This window comes from Hyperoodon ampullatus, assembly GCF_949752795.1.
Source record: "Hyperoodon ampullatus genome assembly, chromosome: 4".
NCBI lineage: Eukaryota > Metazoa > Chordata > Mammalia > Artiodactyla > Ziphiidae > Hyperoodon > Hyperoodon ampullatus.
The window spans coordinates 23,550,158-23,571,912 of NC_136917.1; the positions used below are offsets into that span (position 1 = coordinate 23,550,158).

Below are 21,755 nucleotides of genomic sequence, written 5' to 3' on the forward strand. Positions count from 1 at the left end.
CACATACAAAAAAAGAAATCCCAAATATAATTCTAGACACCAGTGAAATGTAACTCATCAGAAATTCCAATAATTGGAGAGCTGACTTGGGTTTGTAAGCTGAGTTTTATAGTCAATTTATATGACCTTCTCAATGCACTAATTAAATACGAACAAATCAGTGTCTCAATCTGTAAAATAAAAAGTAAAAGAATTATTATTTATTTTTCTGGCTTCAAGTTTTAATCTTATAGGAAAAACACTAAAGACATAATCCCCAACTTACGTTGGACACTGAAAAATAATGCTAAAAGCAGCTGTATTGCCTTTTGCCATGGATGTACAGCTAAAAATGAGCAACCTTACCTAACTCCAGGACCCTGATCAAGCAATCCCTATGAACATGGGGGAAAGACACTGTTTTGGACAGTGTATGACATGCCTATGAACACTATAGCTGGGACAACACTAATTCACAATCTTACAACAGTGGAAATAACACTTTTCATTACTTACTTTGTCTAAAGTGAGCATATAGAAATTAGTGATATCGTGTTCTTGGGCATAACGGATTCGAGCTCTGCACTCTTCTTCATCTATTAGCTCACCCACATATTCATTGACAAATTCACCCTGGAACAAGAAATAGCTCTTAAGTGGCAAAAAGCATAACTGTGTTCACAGGTATACCTTATTTTAAAAAATTAATGAAAACAACAGATTCTCCAAAGCAATTCATGCACATTTAACTAGTCACTTTAACAAAGGTTTATTCAAGAAACCACATAATAGAAATATGATGCTTCAACTATTTGAAAATATGAACCATCTCCCCACTCCTACCACAGCCAATGGCAGAAAACTTGGGATACACCTTAAGAGCAACCAAAATGAAAGTAAGTAAACTAAAGCTCCACTATAATGGTGATATGGATAGTCGATCCCTTTACCTGTCCAAGAACCTAAAAGTCAATTTCGCTTAACTATCCTCTTTTTCCTTGGAGCATGCCCTGCCTACTGACCTTCCACATTTCACATCATTGTCCTCCTGACTCACTATACAATAGTCATACTGGCTTTCTCTCATGCTGTCCCCTCTACCTGAAATGCTTGAACACTCAACCAGCCTAAGCCAACAATTACTTATCTTTCAAGTCTCAATTTAAAATATTCTCAGGGACTTCCCTGGTGGTGCAGTGGTTAAGACTCCACACTCCCAATGCAGGGGGCCCGGGTTCGATCCCTGGTCAGGGAACTAGATCCCACATGCATGCCACAACTAAGAGTTCGCATGCCACAACTAAGGAGCCCACGTGACACAACTAAGGAGCCCTTGAGCTGCAACTAAGGAGCCTGCCTGCTGCAACTAAGACACAGCGCAACAACAACAACAACAACAAAAACATTAAATTTCTCAGAGACAATCTAGTTTCAGGCCCTTTGCCACATGCCTCCTTCTAGAACCCTTTGTGTTTCCACATTGGGTGATTACTTGTTCAATGTCTCCGCATCTAGAATGTAAACTGTATGAAAGCATGGACCATGTCTCTCTTACTGAGCACTGCATCACACAGCAACATGCCTGACACACAGATGATATATAAGTTACTTAGCAAATGACTAAAATAGACCAACCCATATTCACTTCCTTTCCTAGAAACAAACTTCAATAAAATTCTTCAGAAGGTATAACCAGAGTAAGGTTTATTCTATTAAAATGTCAAATTCATTCTACTCAAAGACTGTACAATACCATCTATTTATTAGAAACCTGCAGGTCCTTCCAAGTTTCAAGTTGAAGATGTTACTACATTTTCATTAGAGAAGACCTAATCCTCTTCTCCTTCATGTTCCATGAACCCAAACCTATTTTTCTCTCAGTAAAAATAGATTTTATTAGTTGGTGATTAACACCTCTGTATTATGCTCTCACTATCCTCTCTCTCTTAACTACAGGTTCCAGGATTTCCACAAACGAGCAAACAAGGCCACAGTATCTCTATGAATTTCCCTCATTTTTTTCATCCTCATACATAGTGAACATGATCAATACTTGAACTTTAGAAATAAAGGAGACCATCTATTCTCAAGCCTCTAATTTATGGAAGGATTGGCAAGACATATAATAAGGTTAATCCTCACACTATATTATTTTCCTCCATGATCAATTTTCTCATATTCATCAAGAACAATTACTCATATTAAGCAACTGCTTAAAGAAAAAAAATCTGAAAATTAAGAATAGGTTTCTTCACCTTTTTGATATCTGTTTTTGTCCGGAGACCCCAGCCCCTCTGTAATGTGCGAAAAATTTCAACCTCTGGATACTGGCGCTTAGTAAAGCACTGGTTTTGGCAGCGCCCTCCAGCAGGACATACTGTGGGGTGACACTCATAGAGCAGCATGCGGTTGATGCACTCGGAGTCTATCCCACAGGGGTTCTCATCAGTAGCTTTACAGTTGCAACGGGGAATTTCAGACAAGTCTGCAGTGAAGATCTGTACCCTGCCAATAGGACGGTTCACCTGGAGTAGAAACACATACTATAGTATAGCAGGCAAGTCAACACAAGACGATTTAGGATCTATGAAAGGCTGATTGCTTTCCTTTAAAGTCACATGCCACATTTTACATGAGTCTGAATTATCAAGATTTAGCAGGATTATTCACAATAGCTAAAATGTGGCAACAACACAAGTGTCCACCGACGAATGAATAAGCAAAATGTGGTAAAAATAATGGAATCTCATTCAGCCTAAAAAGGAAGGAAATTTTGACACACGATATACAACATGGATGAACCCGGAGGACATTATGTTAAATGAAATAAGCCAGTCAAAACAGACAAATACTGATTTTACTTAGATACAAAGAGACAGAAAGTAGAATAACAGTTGCCAGGGGCTGAGAGGAGGGGAAAATGGGAAGCTACTGTTTATTGGGGTATAGATTTCAGTTTTACAAAATGTAAAGAGTTCTAGAGATGGATGGTGGCAACGGTTGCAAAACGTTATGAATCCATTTAATACCACTGAACTGTATACTTAAATATGGTTAAGATCAAAAATTTTATGTTATCTGTATTTTACCACAATTACAAAACTGGCGGAGGGCTTCCCTGGTGGCGCAGTGGTTGAGAGTCCGCCTGCCGATGCAGGGGACACGGGTTCGTGCCCCGGTCCGGGAGGATCCCACATGCCGCGGAGCGGCTGGGCCCGTGAGCCAGGGCCGCTGAGCCTGCGTGTCCGGAGCCTGTGCTCCGCAACGGGAGAGGCCACAACAGTGAGAGGCACGCGTACCGCAAAAAAAAAAAAAAAAAAAAACCTGGAGGAAATAAAGATTTAGGCAATTTGACATAAAAATAAAGCCTCACTTGATATGCAAAATGTAAATACCACAAATTTTAAAAATTCATTTCTTAAAAAAAAATCATAATTTCAAGGCTGGTAAGCCAAGTAAATTGTAAAATGAGTTTCTGCTATTGCCATATGGTGGCGCCACTTTAGTTGCTACATTAAAAAAAAAAAAATCACCATTCTCAACTGGTAAATATTTAACATGAAAAGGTCTCTGAGCAATCGGAGTCCTATTTGTGAAGATGTATTTTAATATTGACTATCATAACTTGAAATCTTTTTAATAGACTATAGCAATGTCACCCAGGCATTCATTTTTAGTGGTGCTAGTACTGAAAACCACCATGAAAATCCTGTGTGGTAAAACATAGAGGCCAAACAATTTCTGTGATTCTGAAGCCATTAGAATTTTCACAAATACTAACAACAATGTGGAGAAAAAACAACAGATGTTCCACAACAGAGGTGCATTTGTGCACTATAAGAATGGTCTCTCCTACTTGGGGAGGGAGGGAGATGGGGAGGAGAAGGGGGGGAGGGAGGGAGTGTGCGGGGGGCTGGGGAGTGGGAGTTTGGGGTTAGCAGATGCAAACTATTATATATAGAGTGGATAATAACAAGGCCCTACTGTATAGCACAGGGAACTGTATTCAATATCCTGTGATAAACCATAATGAAAAAGAATATATATATGTGTATAACTGACTCATTTTGCTGTATGGCAACATTGTAAATCAACTATACTTCAATAAAATAAAATAAAAAATGAGTCTCCCCTACTTGATATTATTTCAGTGGGAACAGTCAAACCACGAGTCTTCAAAAACCCATCCTATACATAAAATTTGACTCCTCAGGAATTGCATGATTTTGACAAGTCACTTTTACTTGCAAGACTGTTGTGGGGAATAATCTGTTTGTAGAAGTATACTGCCCTCAAACGTTCTCCAGAACAACTTAAAATGACGTTAGTCTCACTGCCAGATCTCTTCCCAGCTTCTTTAGAATACTGATAAATGGTATTAACTTGTTAATGGAGGAACACCCTCAACATATGCAACTGGAAGTCACAAACCTACTGAGTAAGGCAAATTCTAAGGCATAAACAAGGGCTGAGCTCAATCACCTGAGACTACAGGTCCTACATAAGGCATCTGAATATTCACCTCTGATTCAAGGTGAGTATCTTTACCTGACTGACACACCCCCATCCAAAAAAAGTTTCATCCTACTCCTTTTCTCTCTATAAAGGTATGTTTCAATCATTCCTCCTTGACATATGATCTAACCTGTTATTAATCCCAAATAAGTTTCTTGCCTAACACAACATAAAGCAAAAACAAAACCCCACACGTGGTTAAGTAAGAACAACACAGATATGTAATTGTAGTATTTACACTTGCTCTAGATCAGGGATTGACAAACTTTTTCTGTAAAGGGCCAGATAGTAAATATTTTATGTTTTGCAAGCCACAGATCTCTGGTGCATGTTGCTCAACTCTGCCACTATAGCCCAAAAGCAGCAATAGACAATATGTGAATGAACAAGCATAGCTGTGTGTCAATAAAACTTTAATTATGGACACTAATATTTGAATTTTATAAAATCTTCATGTGTCAGGAAATAGTCTGTGAAAAACAAATTTTCCCAACCATACATAGTAGGCCAGATTTGGCCCATGGACCATAGTTTGCCAACCCCTATTCTAAATCTTTTTCCTGGAAATACATTTTTGTTTTAAAGGTGGAGGAAAGAAGTTGGTGTCTAAATTCTGTGATTAGATCATGCATGGGACGTTAGTTGGCTTCTCAATATACAGGTTCAATACGGTTGACGGGCTACTCTGAAGTGCCTAACTTCTGCTATGTGTGACATCTACGACTGTGGAAACAGAAATTACTTCCCCCTTTTCTGAGGATGAACCACACCTCAGTGTTATGTCTCCATGCACAGTAACTCCATTTAACTCTCAGTTCTACCATCAGCATCCATTTAGACCCAATTTTAGGTTCTGTTTTGTTTTTTTCCCAACAGTTTTAACTATTTGTAAGGATTGATATTTTATATTTTATGACACTTTCTCAGAGGTCTTTCAAAAATAAAGAAGAAACTTTACTTATTAAAAAAACTCATTCTATACTGCAACTACTAGGCAGGTCCATTAGACTTTTATATCTTTATTATGGAGTTTTAGTGTTCTTACTTTTCCTATATCTCATAATTCTTTACTAATTCATCATCACTCTTTGTTACTCATCAATGATTGCCAACTATGCTAAAAAAGACAAAAATAATAAGTGGAATGACAGAATCATAAAAACATGATGCAACGGTGAAACAGTCACAGTTTAGTTTCTGCACTGCATTACCCAAAGTACTACATCATCTTTCCAGAAAGTATAAAAGACTGGAGATAACATCTTTCAGTCTATTTTTAGTAGGGTTGCTAGATTTAGCAAGTAAAAATCCAGGATACCCAACTGAATTTGAATTTCAGATAAAAAATCGTTTTTTAGTTTACGTATGTCCCATGGAATACTTGGGACATACATAAACACACTAGACTCTAAAAATTGATCTCTAAGTGAAAATCTCAGACTTCAGAAACAAAAAAAAAAAAAAAGAAAAAGAAAAATCAATGAGTACACGAATAATGTTTCTCTAATGACACAAAAATATATATATATGGTCTTCCCATCCAGGAATGACATCATCACAAATATCTTGCAACAAGAACTTGGGCGATCTCATTTTGTTAATAGAGCTTATAGTATTCTTTCATGTGGTCTGATATTTGAGCACCAAAACTAACTTGATTAAAAGGTTTTTAAAAAAGAGGTTTCAGTAAATACTAAAGTTCCTAATAAGTTTTTTCCTCACTATTCCTTTATTTTTACTTCTGTAAAGTTTTTATTAAAATGACTTAACAATATAAAAATATAAAGGGTCTACTGGACCCAGATGATAAATGATGATGACTGTTTTACCAGGTACACTAGCATCAGGTACACTTAACATGTATTCTTGTGACCTTGGGAATCCTAGTCATACTGGCCACCTAAAATATCTCTACTATCAGCCATTACAAGAAGACTTACCATGTGTATTATTCACACTATCTCAGGGCCATTTACCATTTTTTATCAAGGTTCTTTTTTCCCTTTCAAACCACAAGGTGTTGACTGTGAAGAGAATCTATTCCAATCCACTTTATGAAAAGACTTTCGAAAGCAACAGGAACAACACTGTATCAACACACAACTAATTTTATAAAGTGCACACAATGTGCTAGAAATGGTGCTCTGGCAGTTTTTCTTATCTTCTTTCAAGCTCATACCTCTACCTAAAAGCAACTGTGCTTGTGCTTCCAGTTCTCCTCATGAACAGAGTGGGAAGCAGGCAAGCTATTACAGTGTTTCTCCTGAGGTCTTTTCTCACCTTTATATGTTTATAAGGCGGCGGCTTCTTGTCATTCTTTCGATCTTCCTGCAGCTGTCTTAGCTCTTTTTGGGCCTTTAACTCCTCAAACCTTGCTGCAGCTTCCTGAAGAGCTAAGAAAACATACAGCACAGTCACTTAATCTCTGGGTAGTATTACTTATTTCGCTTTTTCCCCCTTTTAAGTTGGAGAAAATTCATGTTTTAGACAAAAATCTAAGATATATATATGATTTCTATTTTCGAGTAAGTTATAGTCCCCAGAGTGTTCATATATGGCATTAAAATAAAACATAATCCATCATTAAATGGCACTATACAGACTACCAGTGTCAGAGGAAAACAAAAAACAAAAACACGGCTAAATAATTTGAAAAAGCCCACATATAACATCTCCTAACAACAACTAGACTGCATCTGCTCAGCAAAGTCACTGCCTTTAAGCCTTTTTCCTCAGTTCTGAGTTTTCTGCTTCCACAAATAATGTGCCTCCTAGGTGTCCAGGTAACATGCTGTGTTCCTTTGGAAGAAATTAAAATTTGAAGTTTTCCTTTCCTTCTTCCCTATTCTCTGGAGCACCTATCCTACTCTTCTCCTAAAGCTCATTCTGTAAATATCAGTTATTAGCCTAATACAAAGATAGATCTTTACAGCTAATCTGCATTCAAGTCCTGAACTTTCATATGTTTAAAAGATTGTAGTGTTTGAAAAAATCTTAATCTCATTCTTCTCCACTTAAAACAAAATTTTAATTCATTATTCTTGACTCAGGTTAAAAACTCTTTAAAGAATTCCAAATTTTCCCACTTTCCTCTCTGTAGTTTTCCCCAAGCTCTGCCAATTCTTTAAAGAAAATCTCCCCTCTAATCCACACCCCTTTCTCCATTTCCTTGTCACCATCTAGCAGACTTGATGTTGCCTGGAGTTGTTCCCTCCTTCATTCACCCTATTATTCAGCAGGTCCTACCTAGTTTATCTACTTAATGTCTATCTAGTACCCGTCATCCTCTCGACTCCATGCGCTATTCTCTGTGACAGTCTCATTATCTCTGCCTGAAATTACTAAAACAGCCAGCTCGCTGACATTCCTGGCTACAACCTCTCACTTTCTATGGTCCTGACATGCCAGTCAGACTGAGATTTCTAAAACTCTGCTCTGACCATGTAACTTAGCCACCTTTTCAGTAAAATAGTCCAGTGTTCCCCCAACCCCGTGCTTAAACCACAGCAAATACTTGGAGGTCACTAACTCATCATGTTCGACTCAATGTGTGCTTTCACATAGGCTGTCTTTTTGTTACAACATTTAAGTTGTTAACTTCCTCACAGTCAGTGTAGGGGTTAAGAGTTTGGATTCTGGAGCCCAACTATACCAGAGTTTGAAACCTTCCTCTATCACTTACTGGCACTGGAACCTTGTGCAACAAATTTAACCTTTTTTTTTTTTTTTTTTGGCCATGCCATGCAGCTTTCGGGATCTTAGTTTCCTGACTAGGGATTGAACCCGGGCCCCTGGCAGTGAAAGCACGGAGTCCTAACCACTGGACCACCAGGGAATTCCCCAAATTTAATTTTTATGTGCCTCAATTTCCTCATCTATAAGATAAAGATAATGGCATCTAACTTACAGGGTTGCTGCAAAGACTTAAAGCAGAAAACAAACTTTGAACGGGGCCTGGCAATCAACAAATGGTAACTGTTATTATAGTTCTTCTTCAAAGTATCACTTAAGAAAGAAGCCATCCATGACTTCCAAACTTTGATCCCCAGCACTGTTTTGCTTCCTCTTGGTCTGCTCCCACAGCACACCATGCACACTTCTGCCACAGCACTCTCAAAGAATGGCATTTTGACTACCGGTATCTGTGTCCAATTCCCCCACAAAACTGTGTGTTCCTTGACGGCAGAGGCATCCAGCCAGCCTAAGATCAAGGTACAGAAAGAGCAGAATTGCAGAGCTTCAGCAGGCTCAGACTTGTGATATTGCCTACACTCCACTTTCGTCCCCAGCCTTGACGGTGGCCAGGTCTGTGCAAAGATGTTGGTCACTTGGTCCCTGACCATCTGAGACTATAAGACTCAGGACCCAAACTCCTGTAGTATTAGTACTGATAGTGCATATCTGTACAGAAAGTACACTGTCAACAGGTAAGTGAGGACCCCTGAAATAACATGAGGGAAACAAAACCTCTGTTGAACTTATTCCTTATGGACATCATTCTCATTCCCCATCCAGGAAGTTTCACTGCTTAAAATCCCCTCTTCACCTCACCATGCAAACAAAATCTTATACTTCAATGTCCAAATATATTCAAATAACAAGAGATACCTGTATTGCCTTTCAAAGGACAGCTAAAGGAAGAAGCTAATTATCATTGATGGGATACCAACTATATGCCCTCCAGGATGATTTTTGTATTATCTCATTGAATTCTCAAAGCAACCCTTACTCGTTATATAGGCAGAGAGAACGCTGTTAACCCCTCCTGGCCTCAAATACCCCCTCTCCTTCACTGCTAGGCCAGCTTACAAAAACCTCTTTGATTAGAACATTTATGTGCCTTTACCATCTTATGTTGCTCTATAATTTTGGGTGAATTTTATTTCTTCTCAACAAACTAAACAAACAAACACCTCCTTGGAACAAATGTGGTTCTGCTAGATATTCTAGCCCTTGCCTAGCAAACTGTAGTGTTTATTCTACACAACAGTTCCAAAGCTCTGGTACTTACCTGATGAGATGCTGACAAAACAGAATTGGTAAGATAAGGAACTTCCCTTAAGGAAATTCTAGTTAAGTAAAGGTTAGGTTCAAAACTAATGAACTACATGGGTCAACTTCTCTGCAAAATCCTGTAGCCAAATCCTGTAGCCACAGCCACATACTGCCCCTGAGGGCAGAACATAGCTGCTAACAGAGCATATATGAATTCTAAAGCATACAATTCTAACAGAGAGCAGATACATGGGCAACAGAGGTCTTTGTTGGCCTGAGAAACAAAAAAGATAGATAAAGTCACCTTTTTTATATGTACCGTCCACTCCTTTGCCCATCTTATCCTTGCTGCTCACATCCCCCTCCATGTAGGGAAAGACTCGGGCCTGGTGAGTCCACAGATAGTCATTAGACCCAAAGAAGAGCACAGGGAACTCGCCCACATCATGTCTCATCTTGTCAATATTGGAAGGTACAGCTCGAGGATGGCAGATCTCAGCTGGCCACCACCTGGGAAAGGTGAAAAGAAGGAAGGAAACCTCTAGAAGGCTGCAAGGAACGAAAAAGAATCCTACTTTTGGGACAGGAATAAGGAAAAGCAATGTCTCTCTAACCCACATTAATGTCTGACCCAGGGCATTCTTACAATCTAACTAGAGAAGAAACAAGCAGTATGTGCTAAAAGGCTGAAGATGCCCACCCTCACGCACATGCTCAAATATATACACACACACTCCCTTAGACTGTTGTTCTACTTCAAGGAATCTATAAAATAAATAATTAGAGATATGAACAAAACTTTATGACTATAATGTCCATTGAAGTATTATCTGTAAGAATGAAAACCTGGAAAACTTTTAAATGTTCAACAGTAAGGGAACGACAGACGCTATACAATGAAATACAAATTGGCCTTTGAGAAGGAAACTACTACAATGACTTTTAGGCAATTTGGCATTAGCTATTAAAGCTGGAAACCCTGACCCTGCTATTCTATCCTGAGAATGGCCTAGAGAAGCTCCCATGCATGTACACCATGAAACACTGACAAAATATTGATAGTCCAAACGTGAACGTGAGAATGGATAAATAACTACACCACACTGTATGACTATATAAAGGAACACTGTAGAACAGTGAAGTATGAATGAGCTAGAGCACTGCACTAACCATAATAAATCTCAGGAGCGTAACAGTGAATGAAAAAAGCAAGCTGCAGGAAAATACAGCAACAATTCCTTTATATAAAGATCTAAAACATACAGAACAAAACACACATGTGGTAAACCTATATAACCAGGCAAAGAAATAAAAAACATAAAATGCAGTACAAGGTGCCAGTAAAGTACTATTTTTTTTAACTGGGAGGTATATACACAAGTGTTTCTTTAAAATCAAGCATGTTATAATATTTTTTGTACATTCCATATCCAATAAAAATAATTTTAAAAAGAAAAAGCAAGAAACAAAACTGGGTACAAACGATAAGGCTAATTAATTATGTTGAAGGTACATGTATTGGTGTGTCTGCAAGTAAATATGCCAAAATGTTAGCGATGTCTCTTCCTTGTTTTTGAGATTGTGGGTTTGTTTTCATTCATAAAGTTCCTACAGAGGATATATATTATTCCTATAATTGCAAAACATAAAGCAAAGTCTTTTTCTTCTATAATGGATATTCCTGTAATTGCAAAACATAAAGCAAAGTTTTTTCTTCTATAATGGAAAATTAATGGGGGAGGGGATGAACCTTGTTTAATCAGACCATTTTTTTAAAAAAAGTTAAGCACAAGAAACAGAGGCTGGTAAAAGAACTAAGTGCCAGTCTCCTTCATGCTTACTTACCTGTATCGTCCAACTTTTACCCAGACAATTTCCCTGTAATGTGGCTTTTTGCCTGCCTTACAGTCATTGCAATACCAGTTTCCTTCAGGGATATCAATGTTCAGGCATTCACGATGAAAAGCAGCAGGGCAAGAATCACAGCACAGAAGGCTGCCTCCTGTGGGAATCAAAAAATCTGGCACTAGCATCACAAGGCTGCATATAAGGACCCAGCTGAAACAGCTCTTGCTCAGCTCCTAACCAATTATTTATCTCCCAGCCAAGGGCTTAGTAATTTAATTATTCAGAAAGACTTTTCTGCAAGAGTATTCCCTCTCCAATGTACTTGAACCACACCCCTGGGGGTTTGTCAGATTTTACCGTTATTGGCAAAATTAGGTCAGGGCAATGAGGGCAGAAGTAAACCTCTAAACATAAATGTATAAATATATATGTACACACACACACCCCCCACACACTTCTTCCTCTTCATTAAGAGACAACACACTATAAAGAGAATATCAATGATACACAATGCCAGAGTATAAAGAGCACAAGCTTTAACTGATGTCAGACTTGAGCTCTAAGATCATATGACTTTGGGGAATTCACTTTCTTTGCTGAGTTTTAATTTCTTCAGTGGTAAGGTATTTTCTACAACGAACAATAAATAATCACACCTGTTTGAGGACTAAATAAGCAAATAAATTGCCTAGTAGTGTCTGACACGTAAGTAGTCTCCACAAGGCCAGTTCCTTCCCTCTTTTTAAATTACATTTTAATCTTTTTTTGTTTGGCACTCTCACAACACCTAAGGGCCCTCTGCAGAATAACATTTATAAATGCATAAACATAATACACAAAAGAACATAGATTATATTAAAATGATCAGAATGTTAGAACGAGAGATGAGAGTTATATATGTTTCCTTGTAATGCACAAATAAGAAGATGTAGCAGTAGTAATGACTGGAAACAAGACTTCAAGATATGTACAACAAAATTTACTGGTGACAAAAATCACAGGTACTAATGTTCTTTGTAGCCTAAACTTCAGTTAGGTATAAAATCTACCCTCTCCATCCAAGTTTTCGGATACCAGATTAATTACATATATTGCAGTGATGATGAATTTTCACTTCTTAAAAGATTTTTACCCAAAGTGCCTCAATTTACATATCTGAATCTGAAATCCTCATAGTTGCAGATAATAAAGAATTTCAGGTAAAGAGGTTTCACATTTAAGGAATACAATAAATGCCTTATTTATCTTATGCCAGAAATGAGCATGCTTCAAACATGCTAGACTCAAGCACGTAATTCCAAGTTTCATCCTGAAGAGACAGTGAGGGATAAAGTCATAAGCAAGGTATATACGCATGTCCATCTTCTTGGTTTCACTGTGCTTCTCTTTCCTCATAAAAACCTACAAAACACTTAATTTTCTGACACCCCATCCTTAAACGATTTCTACCGTGCCTTTTCTTTTTCTCAATAATCGAGAGCAGGCTTAAAACAAGCTTTGCGGTGTTTGTTTAGTTGGGGACAGGGATGTGCTTTTGAGACCCAACTCCTGCTTCAACTACAGAAGCTCTCCTTTTACCTGTGTTGTACACTGGAGATTGTACACCTCAGATTCAGAGTGAGGTTTCATTTGGGAAGAAGGTCTGTTGCTACAAGTTCCAAGAACTTGTTTACTCAATACATATAGCCTGTACTCTGTGCTTTCAAAGTCATATTTTGCTATTCTTGTGCATTTTGTGGATGAGGTAAACAATCTTCGCATGGGACATAGACTGACACAGAGTCACGTAAGTGACTGCCCCAATAATGGGATACCTTCTACAACATTCCTCTCTATTAGTTATCTGCTGAGTCAAAATCTGATTAATAACAATTTGCCAACTACATGGCCTTGGTAGAAAAATCTTCCTTTTACTAAGCTGACATTCATGACAACTAGAAATATGTCATGTACAATAAGGCATTTGAATTAGGCCTTCAAAGAAGGCATGAAAAGAAATCTGGACAGAAGAATAACCAGTGAAGAACGGTCAATGGTGGCAAGCACAACAGTTTTGCAGGGAAGGACATAATGGGATGAGCTAAGGGAGAATATGAAGAAACTGACAGGATTAGTCTGGGTGATGAGTGGGAGGCAGGCAGGAGGGTCTGTCTGGTGGGAGTAAAGGAAACATATAGGAGAAAGACAGGAAGACGAAAGAGGGAAAACCACATGAACCATCATAAGAAACCAAAAGATGTAAAGGTGACATTTGGTAGAAGACAGTAAGAGAAAATAGAGTTTAAACATACTGTTGAATTCTAGGAACCGATTATTTTCAATTTAGCGATTTACCATACTATTACCATAACACTGATAACCACCTTTGGTTTTCTCCTATACATGAACAAACAAATGTCCCAAGACTCTACTCTTGTCTTCTAACAGCAGGATAATCCTAGATAGTGGGATCAACAGTTCTTAGGCTTTTTGGCCTCATGAACACTTTATAGTTTTGAAAAATAAGGAGATTCCCAGAGAGCTTTTGTTTTTATGGGCTAAAAATACTGATTAATTCATTTAAAAGTAACAATAAATCTATTATGTTAACATAAATCACATTTTATGAATAACTATATTTTCCAAAATGAACATTTTTTAATAAGCTCAGTGTTTTACATTTTATCTTATTTTTGTTTTCTTTTAAACTGAAGTGTAGTTGATTTAGAGTATTTCAGGTATACAGCAAAGTGATTCACTTATACATACACACACAAACACACACACACACACACACACACGTATTCTTTTTCAGATTCTTTTCCATTACAGGTTATTACAAAATACTGAATATAGTTCCCTGGGATATACAGTAGGAGCTTGTTGTTTATCTATCTATTTCATATATGTGTACCTGTTAATCCAAAATTCCCAATTTATCCCTTCCCTCCCTTTCCCCTTTGGTAACCATAAGATTGTTTTCTATGTCTGTGAGTCTATTTCTGTTTTGTAAATAGGCTCATTTGTATCATTTTTTTAGACTCCCCATATTATTGATATCATATGATATTTGTCTTTCTCTGACTGACTTCACTTAGTATGATAATCTATCTCTAGGTCTATCCATGTTGCTGCAAATGGCATTATTCATTCTTTTTTATGGCTGAGTAATATTCCATTGTGTGTGTGTGTACGCGTGTTTATACACACACACACACACACACACACACATATACACACACCACATCTTCCTTCTCCATTCATCTGTCGATGGACACTTAATTTGCTTACATATCTTGGCTATTGTAAATAGTGCTATGAACACTGGGATGCATGTATCTTTTCGAATTAGAATTTTCATCTTTTTTGGACATGTGCCCAAGAGTGGGATTGCTGGATCATATGGTAATTTTATTTTAGTTTTTTTTTTTTTTTTTTTTTTGCAGTGTGCGGGCCTCTCACTGTTGTGGCCTCTCCCGTTGCGGGGCGCAGGGTCCGGACGTGCAGGCTCAGCGGCCATGGCTCAGGGGCCCAGCCGCTCCGCGGCATGTGGGATCTTCCCGGACCGGGACACGAACCCGTGTCCCCTGCATCGGCAGGCGGACTTTCAACCACTGCGCCACCAGGGAAGCCCTATTTTTAGTTTTTTTAAGGAACCTCCATACTATTCTCCATAGTGGCTGCACCAATTTACATTCCTACCAACAGTGTAGGAGGGTTCCCTTTTCTCCACACCCTCTTCAGCACTTGTTATTTGCAGACTTTTTGATGATGGCCATTCTGACCAGTGTCAGAGTGACCATATTTTTTTGCAAACATTTTTGCCAATATTTTTACTTAAATCTGTTGTAAAATGTTGTCTGGTTGATGTATATGAAGAAAATCTGGTCTCTCACAGATAAACAGGTGGAAAAAGGAGTATTTTAATAACCTGTTCAATAACTACATATTCTTTGATACTATACACTAAAACTTCACAGGGTAAACCTTAGTTGCAGTGTCTAATTTGAAACTGTATCAATATACTATTGATATGTTACTAATAGTTACTAATGTAGCTATTACATTAAAATTCTTTAATCTGTCTTGCACTTTGAATGGATCTTTTACATATGCATGGTTTTTAACATCATGCATTGTTCATGTGGAAAATATTGGTTTGCTGAGTCTGGTAATCTTCCAAATGTTGATCTATTTCGTTATGTAATACTAAAATGTCACATTTATTAATATCCCCATGATTTCATCAGTAAATACTAGGAAGCAGTTAAGCTCAGGGTGGGTAGATGACAGTTTTCCAAAATTCTAATTTTCACTTAAGAACTCAAATTTTATCATTGGCAACAATTTGCCAGTTGTTTTCCCTTGAACTGACAGGCTCCTTTTTATCCATTTTCAAGAAATGTCTGACAAATATCCAAGTATGAAGAGCCATAGTTTTTTAGTAATTTTTAAAATTAATTTATTTTTTATTGGAGTATAGTTGATTTACATTTTTAGTAATGTTTAAGACTAAAAATGGTATTCCATGAACAAGGCAGCCAGTTCAGATTGCAACTCAATTGCATGAGTGCTTTAACTTAAGATAACCACCAGTATGCAACAGAACTGCTTTATGTATACTTCCCATTTTATCACACTGAATATTAAAACAATGTTCACATGACAGTTGAGATTTAATACATTTTACTTACTTTTTAAAATCGAGGACATTGTTATGTGAAATGTCCAAGTTTTTACTGCAAGTGTGTGGTAACACAGAATTCAATGACTGCTATTACTTGTACAGTTTAGAGCCATCACCTTGATTTGCATTAAGGTGCTAGCAGTTTTACTCACTACTGGCTTTGCACCATCTGTGCAAATGTCAACAAAGAAAAAAGGCAAGTAACATCTTGGTATTATTATGAAAAGAGTTATGATCTCATGGAGGCTCCTCAAAGGGTCTCTGGATCTTCTCCACTTCCCAAAGATTCATGGATCACATTCTGAGAGCCACCGCTGCAGCTACTAAGTTTTCTTGGGGACTAAGTTTTCATTATGAGTATCCGTTATTATGCCACAAGTTAGGACTGCCAACACAAAGGAACTTCTACTCTGAAAACATCTCATTCCACTATGGAATGAAAAAGTCTAATGCTGAAACTGTTTCATCTCCCCATCTTCACAAAACATGTAAAATTTTTAGAGCCTACATTTCAGCCTCCCAGACGTCTATTTTCATTCTAAGAGCAGAATTATAGATGTTGTATTTAAATGCTATTAAATATCAAAATTGTCTTTAACTTTCTTCTAAACAAAAGACAGGTGGTATAATGATAAACAGGCAGCAGTGTTCACCAGTTTTATAAGGAACAGATATTATAAAAGCAAAAAAGAATGTATGATACAGGAGAATCACAAAGCTAACATATCTAAAACCAAAAACAGCATAGTACTTTGTGCACTAAAACATCCCTAAACATCCCTAACTACATCAAAATTCCACCCACATGACTGCACTTAATACTCTATTTTATTTATTCTATATTAGCATCATAGTTTGAGGATTACAACTATGTCCTGATGCAAACTCTAGTCATGTTACATAAATCTTAAGAGCAACAATAGCAACAACAACAAAAAAGTCCCGATTGACCATTTTCAATCATATAAAGGAGTCATAAAACTTCTTTTATGGCTTTAGCACTATTTAGTATATCCCAAATTCTCAAAAGGGATGCTAATTCAATTACACATGTTGACTCTTTTAAAATTAGTCCTTCAGAATGTTCATAACCAGCCAAATTTTCGTGAAATTGCATCACGAATAAGTAGATCTTAAAAAACAGAAAAGTTAAGGAAATTGTTTCCCCCAAATTACTAATCAACAAAATTTAGTCAATTGAAAAGGAAATGAAAAAACTGTATAAGAGAACTGGTGCCACCCTCAACACTAGAAAACAGGGGAGCAATGTCCACAAAAGTTTTGGAAAAAGAACAAGCAGTCTAAAATCTTATAGTAACCCAATGTGTGCTTCTAGAACAGAGGCAAATGAAGAACAGTCTCAAGCAGAGAAATGTAGGACCTGTGGGTGTTTCTCAGACGTTCAGCCAACCAAGAGAAAAATTTAAATAAGGAATTCAGAACTACAAGCACCACAGTAAATAGACTGGTGGAGTACTAAATCCTCCACTTAACAAAATAGCAAAAATCAGGCTGTGAGGAATGGAAAGGAAAGAAAATGTTTAAGAAGGATAATACTGACTTTGCTCTAAATTAGGAGAAGTATGTTTTAAGTAGGGGTTGGAGAGGGGGGAGATACAGATGAAGACATAAAATTTATTTGTCCTCCACTGAAGACCTTGTAGGAACTATTATCCCTTACAGTGAGGAAATATTTAACAGAAGTTCATAAATTCTTTTACTTTCACCTTGTTTATTCCCTTTAAACTAATATAAAATTGATTTTAGAAAAACCACACACAATTACCTGATAACAGCATCTTCTAGACTTGTTCCTATCCAGATATCTACCCCTTCTATCTGCTTACATGCACATATGTCCGGAGTATTATCACTTAATATTAAGCAATGGTTTTTTCTGATGTAGGACTTGGGGTTATTTAGGGTTTTTAAAATTTCTTTCTTATTTTATTTTTTTACCTCCAGTTTATTTTTTACTTTTTTCCCCAGCTTTATTGAGATATAATTAATGTATAATATTGTATAAACTTAAAGTGTACAATATATATGTACTTGATATGTGTATATACTGTGAAGTAATCACCACAATAAGATTAGGTAACATATTCAACAACTCACATAGTTACAATTTTAAGGTGTGTGTGTGTGTGTGTGTGTGTGTGTGTGTGTGTGTGTGAGAGAGAGAGAGAGAGAGAGGACTTAGAAGATCGACTCTCACAGCAACTTTCAAATATACAATACAGTATTGTTAACTACAGTCACCATGCTGTGTATTACATCCCCCAAATTTATTCATCTTATAACTGGAAGTTTGTACCATTTGACCACATTCCCCCATTTTCTAAAAACAATTTTGTTTCCTTTCTCTTTTCTTTAAATTGCTTCAATTGTTTATCATTTTGTTAAAATTAAGTCATTATTCAAAATAACAAAAATAAAACCCTCTCTATTGGGGAACAAAACCACTGTACTGTTATGTTATCAATAATTAAGGACATCACTTCCCAGTATTTCCTCTAATGGCAATGTGAAGAAAACTATACTTTTGTTTCAATTAAAATACTGCATTCATCTCTTTTTAGACTATTTATACATCAAGAAGTCATGTCTTACCTTCTGAGCATACAAAACACCAGCTAACATTAACATGCTCATGATTTCGGCAGCCACGTCTGGGGGTAAAGTGATTAGGGCAGATGATGCTATTGGATGCAAGGATCTTTGACCCAGCAGCCAGGCAAAAGTCATTGGCATGGTATGCCACTGGGCAGCGGACACAGCGCATCAGTCGACCTAAAAATAAGAGAAAAACCAGGGAGAGACAAAAGAAAAAGGGATTAAACATAAAAACGATGTGAGTTATTCAAGTTTATTTGCTAGCAGTGGGAAAATCCCACAAACAAATGGAAGCACTACTAGATCAAGAGACCTTAAACACCCAATTCCCTAAGAAAAGCTCAGATGGGAACTATATGATAAATGGCCTTAAGGAGTCCGATCCCACAACAGTAAGTGAGTCTACCTCAACAAGAATAAGCCCTATTTAAACCACTGTCCTGACTGGAAAATGGAATCAGCTGCAGACGAAACGGTGGGGGTGGGGGTGGGGGTTGGTGTGTGTATACAATCACATTTAAAGACCAGATGGGAGAAACACTAATGCTTGCTTTCCTTGGCTGGTACTCTGTGATTCTTAAAGCCTTTTAGGTGAATGAATGAACCTCTCTACCTCCACCCCCCCCATGAGATATATCCTCTAACATACTTTACCAACTAAGAACCACTACCAAACCACCCCAGTGCTACCTATGATAGCAACTGAAAAGGAGAAGGCAGCTGATGGTTAAGCTGCAATTTTGATCAAGCATGTTACTGTACTTAAGACTGACAAGATCTATGGTGCCAGGAAATCATCTTACAGAAGATATCACCAGTCTGATTAAAAGAAAAGTCAACACTGCCACATTTTTCCTGCCCAATCTCCTTTGGGAGAAGTGGGCTCTTTGGGCATACAAGCATTTAATAGTAGAGATACAATATTTGGCTTTCAGAGAAATCAGTAAGAGACCCACTAGTACTGAGCAGAAAGAAATGATTGGGGCTTCCCTAGTGGCGCAGTGGTTAAGAATCCGCCTGCCAATGCAGGGGACACGAGGTCAAGCCTTGGTCCGGGAAGACCCCCCTTGCCGCAGAGCAACTAAGCCCGTGAGCCACAACTACTGAGCCTGCTCTCTAGAGCCCACGTGCCACAACTACTGAGCCTGCGTGCCACAACTACTGAAGCCTGTGTGCGCCTAGAGCCTGTGCTCCGCAGTGAGAGAAGTCACCGCAATGAGAAGCCCACGCACCACAATGAAGAGCAGCGCCTGCTCGCCACAACTAGAGAAAGCCCACACACAGCAACAAAGACCCAACTCAGAAATAGACAGATAGATAGATAGATAGATAGATAGATAGAATCCACCTGCCAATGCAGGGGACACGGGTTCGAGCCCTGGTCCGGGAAGATCCCACATGCTGCGGAGCAACTAAGGCCCTGCGTGCAACTACTGAGCCTGCACTCGAGAGCCCGTGAGCCACAACTACTTAGCCCACGTGCCTACACCCCGTGTTCCACAAGAAGAGCCGCTGCAATGAGAAGCCTGCGCACCGCAAGGAAAAGTAGCCCCCGCTCGCAGCAACTAGAGAAAGCCTGCACGCAGAAACGAAGACCCAACGCAGCCAAAAAAAAAAAAAAAAAAAATCAATAAAATCAATAAATTTATTTAAAGAAAAAGAAAGAAATGATTGTTTTCCCACTGGGAATGGATTTAGAAACTTGAGTTTATCTGCACCCACATAATAGTTTTGGAAACCTCAGCTCTCAAGCTAACCATGAAGCAGGAAAAAATTTTCTGGATAGGAATTTCCATTTTAAAAAATAAAACAAATCAGCACAAAACAAAACCCTCATTTCTGCCCTATATGCATGTCTGAATGATATCACATCTGATAACCATACATATAAAGACCCACAGAAGAAGAATACACTTTATTCTGATGAAGGAAGACATCCAGCAGAGCAAAGTCCCTGGCGGTCCAGTGGTTAGGATGCTGTGCTTTCACTGCAGAGGGTGCGGGTTCAATCCCTGTTTGGAGAACTAAGATCCCACAAGCCACATGGCGCGGCGCAGAACAGAACAAAACAAAACAAGATGTCCAGCAGAACACCTTTTCAAACTAAATGTCACATGAATTCCAAATATTTAAAACTACCACATAATGCACATATAAAAAAAGCACATATAAAAATGTGGTGACTGCTATATTTGTCCATTACTCTCTTATCTCTCACATAAAATGCTGGTACTCTGACAAAAGCTAGAGGCTTATGAAGAGATATGCCAGATAGCATCTGAAACATCCATTGCCAATGAGACCAAGGTTCTATAATTAGATTGGTCTACACAAGAAACCCATACCTTTAGATGCAGAAACACTGGCTGGATTAGCAGCATGGCAGGTTATACATATGTGGAGGGAACACCGGAAGCCCTTGTTCTGCAAAACAGTGGGTGGATATTTCTGGACACACTCTTCATGGTAAAACTTTCCACATAAGGGCAGAAGGCACCTTTTAACATCTTCCCCACTCTGCTTGCATACAAAACAGGTATGTATTCCTAGGAAACAGGAAGAAACAAATTAATACTAACTCAAGAATTCACTCAATGCTAAACCATTAGGTGAAAAGTTAGTGAGTACACAATTCTGCACCAAATTCCAACATGGGGTGGGGGTGGAGGGTGCCCACACCACAAAGCAATTCTCTGATACCAGCTGGTATCCTACAATTCAACTCAATTCTGACACTATCTACTTGGAGATAATATCAGATCCCACAGATTAAGTAAGGGTTCAGTCCTACAAGACTGCCTCCCACCCCAACCCTTACCAGTTCTAAGTCAAGGCTGTCATCTGTACTTCTGACCAACTGGCTATAAATCAGAGGTTGGGTTCAATTAACTTGCAAGAGTGGGTCACAGAACTCAGAGAAACACTTTACTTACTAGATCATCAGTTTACTAAAAAATGATGTAGTTCAGGAACAGCTAGTTAAAAGAAATGCATAGAGTAAGGCGTGGGGAAAGGGCTCAGAGCTTCCAGCGCCTCTCCAAGCACGACACTCTCCCCTAATCTCCATGTGTTCACCAACCCAGATGCTCTCCAAACCCCATCCTTTTGGGTTTTAATGGAGGCCACATTACATAGG

General features: G+C 38.1%; 1 protein-coding gene across 3 annotated transcripts in view; it reads right to left on the reverse strand.

Annotated features, from left to right (window-relative positions):
• NSD1 (nuclear receptor binding SET domain protein 1) overlaps positions 1–21,755 on the reverse strand; it is a gene marked incomplete at its 5' end in the record, with an annotated part of 125,826 nt that overhangs the window by 10,703 nt on the left and 93,368 nt on the right. For all 3 annotated transcript variants that reach the window (XM_079702501.1, XM_079702500.1, XM_079702499.1), the window contains 7 exons: positions 496–612; positions 2,235–2,504; positions 6,775–6,887; positions 9,794–9,999; positions 11,335–11,491; positions 18,617–18,796; positions 20,965–21,165. In XM_079702501.1, the coding sequence (XP_079558627.1) occupies positions 496–612; positions 2,235–2,504; positions 6,775–6,887; positions 9,794–9,999; positions 11,335–11,491; positions 18,617–18,796; positions 20,965–21,165 (1,244 nt within the window). The remainder of the gene's footprint in view (positions 1–495; positions 613–2,234; positions 2,505–6,774; positions 6,888–9,793; positions 10,000–11,334; positions 11,492–18,616; positions 18,797–20,964; positions 21,166–21,755) is intronic.